This window comes from Opisthorchis viverrini (genome assembly GCF_000715545.1).
Source record: "Opisthorchis viverrini unplaced genomic scaffold opera_v5_453, whole genome shotgun sequence".
NCBI classification, from domain to species: Eukaryota; Metazoa; Platyhelminthes; class Trematoda; order Opisthorchiida; family Opisthorchiidae; genus Opisthorchis; species Opisthorchis viverrini.
The window spans coordinates 284,623-293,782 of NW_008752111.1; the positions used below are offsets into that span (position 1 = coordinate 284,623).

Sequence of the window (9,160 nt, forward strand, 5' to 3'; positions counted from 1 at the left end):
CAGAGGCTGAAGATGAGTCCCACAGGATCACGATTTGGACAAATATCCTCGTCATCGAACAGGATCCCGGAAGGTTGTTGCAACCCCATTGGCAAAACCTTGTGTTACGGAAAGCTGTAGCCGCATTATTGAAAAGAAGGGGCATTGAGAACGGAGAGGGATACAAGGAATTGGACACTTTCCAGAGTCATTTGGACAGGCTGAATCTGAGTGAAGCTGGCATGAATCCCTGGAACGCCACCGATTCGGATGTTGTGCTGCCCGTGAAACGTCGCGTCTTGAGATGGAAGCTTATCGTGCCATGAGATGACACATACAGGAGGCACCAAAACGTACAGCTTACTTCGGCAGAGGGCTTGCTGGCACAAAAAGAGAAGTGAGGCGATGGATTATGTGGTGTCCTGTAAGCGGTGCCAACTGATGACAGGCAACACGACAGGGGCAACCCATTCGAATCTCAAAAATCGGCGAGTTATGGTCCGTTGACGTCATGGGGCCCTTTTTTGGCGACGACCAATTGAGATCAATATATCGTGATAATGACAGAACACCTGGCATGGTGGGTCAAGACGTCGGCCGTGCGAAATAAACGGGCGACGACGATCAGCGGAATATAATGCATCATATTGTGGCCAAGCATGGGGTGCCAAAAATGATCCTAACCGATCAGGGGCTTGCTTTGACAGCGAAGAGTCTAGGAGTTTTTGTTGAAGCCGGGCTTGCGATGGATAAGGACGACACAATATCACCTGCAAACAAATGGTCTAACCGAACGTAATAACTGAACGATCGAGGAGTGGCTGGCAGCCAATGGAGATGACAGAATTGAAATTGTCAATGGCGTTGCCAGCTCTGCGTGCTTCCATACAGCCAACCAAAGGCAAGCTCCAGTCCATGCTGATGTACGGTCGACATCCGCGCTTTCCGGTTTACCATAAAATTGGGTTGTGGCCGAGAACACGCTTGTCTCCAGAGGAGCTAGAGGAAGAAAGTAGGAAAACTCGAGATAACCTGACCACCACTCAGGACAGGACTAAGCAGAAAACGGCAAGTAGAAAGGTCAGGTGGAAGGATCATCAGAATCCTGTACTCAGTGAACTGGTGTCTCAGAAGCTGGGCAGTCGTTGGCAAGATCCGTTTGTTGTTACCGACCGCCGGAAGAACGTCTATACAATTCAAGACGGTCAGGGATCGAAAAGAGTAAATGGGACTGAGCTTTGGTAGTGGCATTACTCAGCTGAAGATATGCCTAATAGACCAGCTGCTGGAGTCGACTCAGCGGAGGTAAATGAAAATCGGTGGTCTTCGAATGACTTTTGAAGGGTGAAGATGTGTAGCGGTGGATATTGGTGATGAGGCATGCATGTAGTATATAGTTTTCTAGTAAACTCGCTTCGCGAATACTGAAAAGCGAGATTCATTACGGAATTTGTGGAACTGCTTTTGTGTGTTTGTGTGTTACAATAAATAACTCCACAGCGAAAGTCTTCTTTCGTTCACCGTGATTGATAAGGCATCACCTCATGGGCTACCGATATCTCACGGACCAAACACGCCTAATCACACCGTTTTATGTATACTTCTAACCCCTCTGCCACCAACATAATAAGGTTGCACCTGGTCAAACACATTCTACAAGATATATTTTAGTTTATTTCTTGTATTATGGGCTGAAATCTTTCACAGAATCTCACCTGCTCTTTGAGTTATTGAGGCTATTGACTATGGACCACATGGCAGTCTCTTGCGTTTTCATCCGATTTACGTTGAAATCCTAGAACACTGGCAAAGAACGGTTGGTGGAGCGTTTATGGAAGGTCTCCTTGAGCGAATATTGAACATATTTTCATGACAGAATAAGACAGCAAATTCAGCATCTATCTGAAGACCATGGTAACTCTATGTTGCGTTATTTTCCGGGACTCTCTTTGGAGATTTTCCACTCATTCCGTTAGAACGTGAAGTTAACTTGTGAATATGAAGAACTCGAAAAGAGACTAGGTTGTTTACACGCTTCAATGATATTTTTCACTGGTGTGCCAAAACAGAGCTCTATCTATTGAAAACCCATTTGAACTGGACAGTACCTTAACTTTTGTAGCATTTGTTTAATAGAATATAAAACCACTCTCATCAGGATGTTAAAGTAACGAATAAACTAAACTTGTGTTCCGGATATCCCTCCAGAAGAACTTGTTCACTCATACTCCCCACTTTGAAGGATGGATTGCAATATCTACCATATACGCTCTACACACTCACCGAAGCCTGGGTAGAATATAAGCCCTATTGTTATCTACTTGTATGCTTCCTTAGATGACACAGACGTTACAGATAAGAAATATAACTCGCTGGATTCAGAAAACAAACCAAAGTCAAAGACGAAATTATTGGTTACAAAAAGCAGCGTGTGCAGATAACATTATGCTGCGCGATTTTAGCCTCATTAGCATTCAAAATGGGTCAGTTTTCATGGTCAGAGGTAATTAATTTGTTGATTTAGCTGCTTCCAGTTGTCCAGGCGCTGGGAGACTGCTGCTTCGTTAGCTGAACAGCCCGTCCATTTTCACCGTTGCAATTATGTTCGGTCCTGGCAGGCTTTGGTATACATGTTGTAAGTTTCATGCTAGGAAATCTAGTGTACCGTTACATATGGTATTGTTTAAGCCGAGAAATAGTCCTGAGTCCGCTTAACTTGTAGGAACACCAGCTATATTTCTACAAGATTCATCAACCTAGGGAACTACGAGATCAAAACAAAAATAAATATGATTAACTATTATGTCGTAAGACAGGCAAGCGAACGTCCCAGGATCCCTTAAAATGCAAAATGTTGATGGATTCAACTTTAGTTGACACAGTAATGTAGGACATGCAACAGGATTTAACCCTAGGAACATGTACGCGACCTCCGGACACCCCAGTCCGCAGTTCTTTCATACTGGAAGCTGGAAGTTAGGGTTGTGTAGAAAAGCCAGACGGCGAGCCATCTGCCAGATTATATGGACACAATCTAGCGATCAGTTGACGTTCAGCTCAATTTAGTCTCCGTTCATGCATATCAAGAATGGATACACGTTCAAGTGGAATAAAGTTCAAATTAGTAAGTCAAGTCAAACCAACTAGCAAACATAGTAAGCAAAATAGTGAAAAACCAGACTACGAAAAACATTGGGCGCCAAGGAATTCCCAACTAACCAATGACCATGTTTCAAGCATAACTAAGTCAGGAACTATTTGCAACGACTGACTATTAAACTACTGAGCAACAATAGCTGGAAGATATTTATGGCCATTGGGACGCCTTTCCACCCATGCTGACTTCGAGACAGCGTCTACCTCTTCCTATTATTCCCAAATTGTTTCATAACCAGCTGTGAATCTATCCCCTTTCCTGCCTGATGAGCTTGGATTGTGATTGAACCAGCGCAACAATGCAATGAAACATTACAAGAAAGAGGTAACTGGATACAGCAGGCAATGAGCCCGGCTGTACTTCACATGGAACAGAGAAGAATTAACTATTGGGAAAAGGTTGACCGACATCAGAAACTTTGGACATGAAATGCCCAATTGAAACGGCCCAATTTCGTCACGTACTGAGGTTTAAGGACCTATCTCCTTCATTTAAATAGCGAGGTCTGGCCTAATCTTGACCCAAGGCTGAGTGGTACCTCAAAATATGCACTTATCGGATATTTTCGTGTTAAAACACGCCTTTTGGTACTCGAACTTCTGTTGGCAATTTACCTTCGAAGTTAATAATTATGGATTGACGTATGAAGAGACTTACGTACAACCGTTCCACTCGCTCACTACACTCCACTTTCTCAGATTTCCTCTTCCTTGTCTGTATCTCATGCGTTACGCATCAGATAGGTCATCCCTCTGAATTTCCAACAGCCTTGTTTTCAGATTCGAAGAAGAAATTAGGGAACGTGATATACAACTGGTATTCAGCTGAATCCCATTTCAATAACAAAATTGGCTTAAGCGTAATGACTAGAGTCGCTCGTTGGAGCTAAAAATCCGAAGTGAAAAACGAGCTGACAAGAGATTTCGTCACGAAATGCAGGACTAATCTTATCAAAAAAGGAAGTGGCCTCCGTGTGGAAAAAATTCAAAAACGAGGACCTCAGACGAGATGCAGTTCAGTTCTTGCGATCATCAACTCGTTTGGCGGGTAAGTTTTTCAAAGATTTTGGCGAATTAAAACAGACGGAAAATCAGGGTTAGAACGACCAGAAATCTGAATTTTTATTCAGCAAGCGGAGCCTGTTGTTCAAGATTAGCGGAGCAGAAAGTAGTCGGGTATGTGTATACCTACCTGCTGAGATAGAGAAACCAGCGGCCATAAGCATGGCACTAACGAAGCACAAATAAATTTGCGTTAATATCAGGGAAGTCACCTGACTACACATGATTTCTCAGTAAATATGGTCGTCATGTAAGTAAAAAGCTGATAACCATTAAACAGTACTTTCGTTATTACTTGGAATTATCACCACTGCTCACGACATTCATGGAATCCGGCCTAGCAGGTTGAAAATTCAACCGTCGGGGCACGAGAACCTGACCAGTTAAATAGGATGTAGCACCCAACATGCTTTGGCCGCGGGGTCCGCATTACGCAATCATACCTATTGACAGGATCTTTGAGTGATGACTTGTTAGATAAAGCCTCAATCATCTCGTCAAAGCATCTTCCCTCTGAGTCACTTCTAAATTTGTGGTTTGTTAGTACATTTGGCAATTTTCATGAGCCCCTTTCTAGAAGTGACGTTAATCTACCTACTCTGCAAATTTCGGAAGCATGGCAGGGCAGCTTCATCCTTGTTGGGACTCATCAGCCTAAATCTCCAGGGGTGGGGAAAGAATTCGAACCCATGTTCTCCCGTCAAACATTTTACCGTTTCAGCAGCAGCGATAATCAACGGTTTGGTTATCTTGCACTTCGTCAGGATATTGTGACTCTTGTTAACCGCACTTATCCTATCTGCTTAAGAGGTGATTACAGAATTAAGTCGATTGTCGCCGGTCAAATGGCTTTTCGAATTGGTGGGCGATAGGCCTTGTTTTCATCACTATTCACTGATATTTCGTGAAGAATGCACCACTGACGTTTTCCACTATGAATTAAGTAGCTGTAAAATGCTTTACTTGGCTTCACTTGCTAAACAAAACCTTCAATAAAAATGGCTTTTTTAAATCCATTGAAAGTTTTTTGTGAAGTTTTATTACAGTTACAAGTATTTGAAACAGNTTTACTTGGCTTCACTTGCTAAACAAAACCTTCAATAAAAATGGCTTTTTTAAATCCATTGAAAGTTTTTTGTGAAGTTTTATTACAGTTACAAGTATTTGTAACTGCAGTTTATAGAAAATCGCATGCAATCGCTCCAAGTTGTGAGTAAACTGTTTCTTATGGGCCAGGATCTCAGATCATCTTGTGAAATGCTTATGTGGCATTGGCCACATGAGAATACAAGCTGGATGTTCATGATTTCTACCAGTCTAAACTAGTGCTCAGATGCGACTAATTAAATTATCGTTGGACTTCATTGATACTATCGTTCGTTGTATCTCCCACGAGCATACGACGACGGCGTACAGACTTTTACAGCCCATTCTTCGTTCCACTCAATGTTTGGTCGTTCTTCAATGATTGTTCGACAGAGCTCGGGAACTTGTAGTTGCCACTGGAATATTGTCACTAATGATGGCAAACATAAAAATAGATCACATGAACCAGTGGATGCACAGAGCTTTGAGTTTCGGTGTGAAAGTACTAAATGTTCATTGGAGAACGCTGCACAGTGATTGTCAGATAGACCTCATAACAGTTCTGCAAAATGCCAGCATGTGAACACTGTCCCAATTGGCTCACAAGGATCTGCTGCACCTGTGGTCACACAATGAAGCAAAACACATGGTTCGCAGTTTCGAGTTGGATAGTATTTTCTGGGGTAAGTGAGTGGAAACTGAACATTAACTGGGAGCATATGTCGCGTCACCAATTATTTCTATTTCTGCTCACTGGAGCTTTCATGAGCAATGCATGTTTTCCCAGAGAAAAAGGTGAGTTTTGGAATTCATCCTACGGCTGTTAGGCGAAGAGAGTGAGTAACAACCTGAATATTTCCCGAATTTCTTTAACTGTTACGAATTTGGAATAATGCGTTTGGCTCATAAGAATAAGTGCATAATGTTTCGGTTTCGGTTTCCTACTATATACATCGCCAGCGCATTCATGGTTCATACGGAAAGACAATAGCTTTTCCTACCATTCGATCATATGTTACACACACGCACGTTCATTTACACGTAATCTAAATAAGGGATGTAATATGTATCATGGAGAGCAAATCAGACAGTTTCTGAAAGTGGTTTATCCGTCAGGAAACGCACCTATCCGTAAATGGCATATGGCCTAGAAGAAGAACAACGACTGACAATCACCATGCGAGTTTGGATGTCTGCAATCAGAAAGGACGGATATTTGTGGGATTTTCACACAGTAGTTGTTCACTTCCAAACCCTGGTAAATTAATAGGTCCTGCGTATGATGAAATTCCTATTTGGTTGTACGGGAGTCATGCGGAGACAATGAACAAATCCACGAATTTTGTCCCGTTGCTATGATGGCACATCAACGATTTGCTTGTAAACGTCAGATGTAAGGAAAAAGCCTTTATATGCACTCCCGTTTGTCCATCATTCATTTGATTTTGACATGACATTCTATCTTTTTTCATCACACTGGCAGGGTTTTAACGGTGATCTTGTCAGGCCGAATTAAATCCACAAAGTTTTCAAAATCGGAACTCACTAACTACCTGGTTACTTACCAGTAACAACTTATTCACCTAAGCGTTTGACTTAATTTTTTGGTATCCGACATGATATGCTGCATTTCGGCGGTATTTCCCTTTTTGTTCAGAATCACAACATCAAGAGCCTTATCGAATTTTGGCACAACAATGTTAAGATTTCGCTTTAATTCCCACAAAGCTCTATGTGAGCTTGTGTAAGGTCACAAGTTTGATGCATCAGCTAAGCGAACATCTGGTAAATGAGACCTACAAGTCTCCTATTGAACCATTTTTCTGATTCATGGAAAGTTACGTATGGACCAAGTATTCGTTTGCAACCGTTTTAGAACTCAGCTCTCTGACGAAGCTCAAATTTGCAAGAATAAATTCTAAATTTAAATTAAATGTGATTCTGGTAGCCATAATCGTCGCAAGACAAAGGGCGGGTCTGTGCGTTCAAAATGGTAGTCCCGTAACATTGTGCATATCTTGGACCCCTTGGTATATCCAACAATGTCAATCAACCCAGTTCCTCCTCATTTCCGAATTTTTTATTTCTGATGGCATGTTACGTCCATCCGCATTTTGCCTGTAACGCGATTGCAGTCGATTGGAGTGTACGAAACCCCACATCATTCAGAAGCTGTCTTCTTTTTATGTCGCAATTCAGATTCACCAATTATTCGATATTCATCCTGGAAATTAGGTGGACAGTTTGTGTTCAAAGACGGCAGATGAACCTTAGATGGAGTCAATAACTCTTTTTGAGGGAGCTGTGAACACAGTCAAGTGGAAGAAGTTATAGTCAACAGTTCGACCAAAAATGAAAAAAATATAATTATGTTAATTTTACCGCAGCACATTGATTTCCACGCCCATCCGAAACTAGGACTGATCTAGAAGAACATAAAATTTAACCCAAAGCATTATTTCACATCAGCTACATACAATTCATTAGAGATTCTGTCGAACTCTCCCTTACTGGACATCAGATCAGTGTTATCAGTGTTATCAGTGTTATTCAGTGTTATCAGTGTTATTCAGTGTTATTCAGTGTTATTCGAGGACAAGGGACACTTTTCAGACGGCTGGGTTGCTAAAAGGTGTGGAATTACACTAGTGATACGCGGATCTTTGGGATGACGTCAGTAACATATCATGTGGGCGCATTCTGTGGGGGTTGAATGTGTGAAAGTTAGCTGACACCAAATAGACGACTGATAACTATATCTGATTTACATGCGCCAAGTGGGAATTCGAGTGAACAAACAAGATAACATGTGTCCACCAGGATATAGCCATTTATCGGAACCCCATCCCAGCATAAAAGTTTATGCAATAACAGATTGAACAAATCCTTTGCAGACAATGGCTGAAGTAGTCTGCTTTACGGCTGTTTGAAATGGGTACAATATAGTTGCCGGCAGATCTCAGATGTTTGTACTTTAAACTGTCCAGATGAAATAAGAGACAAATGGCGCGGCACAATTAGTTGTAGGAGTGAATATTTTGACTCACTTTTAGGTCTAGGTTCAACGCTAGGTTTGAAATCGAGCACGTTCAATGCAAATTTACCAGCTATCCAGACCGTCACAATTTGCCCAAATGAGAGGCCTCTACATCCATGTAATTAGTCGCAACTGTAGTTCATCCTGTCTTGACCCGAACCCCACCTCACTTCATGACTCGCCATTCGTTTTGGCTTGCCACCCGAGACATGACATAAAAGTGCAAATATTGCCTGCGCCCCTTATTTGAACTCATGAACTAGACTGCGAACGGTGCTTCATGACTAGCTCAGTAGCCGGTTTAGTCTCACGGAGTGTGCTTCATGAGACCAGTCACGTGTATCTATTGTATGTGCCGATAACCAAACGTCCAAACACAAGTGATCGACTATGGTTTCATACTAAGTTTGTAAACGCCTTGTTTAAACCCAGGTTTCCTAATAATTTTGATCGCCTTCATTATTTCCCGGAGTTATTTGGAAAAGTTTCTCACCGAGACGCCTTCCGTCTTCTATCGAAAAAACCTTATAAACCATTTCGAGCATGCACCAATAGTTCCGAACTACCGTAACTTCAAAAATGAGCTTTTGTTTCGTAGTCAAAAGCAGGGAGATAAAATGAAAAATATGCAAAAACTTGCTGTAAGTTACGTTTAATCTTGCCGGGAGAGCGAGTGAGCTATTCTCATTTTGCATTGGACCCGATCTTTCCTATTCTGATGATGTGTTCATTAATTTCATCTCCATCGATGCTGTAATGATTGTACAAATGTTTCGTTCATTACGCCAACCACTAACTATCTACTATAAAACCTCGGACCTAATTTCCTGCTGACATTCA

General features: G+C 41.9%; 1 protein-coding gene across 1 annotated transcript in view; it reads left to right on the top strand.

The window, feature by feature from the left end:
* Positions 1-5,915: 5,915 nt before the first annotated feature.
* T265_11148 (hypothetical protein) overlaps positions 5,916-9,160 on the top strand; it is a gene marked incomplete at both ends in the record, with an annotated part of 4,093 nt that continues 848 nt past the window's right edge. Inside the window, one exon of the mRNA XM_009177730.1 lies at positions 5,916-6,078. Coding sequence (XP_009175994.1) covers positions 5,916-6,078 — 163 coding nt within the window. The remainder of the gene's footprint in view (positions 6,079-9,160) is intronic.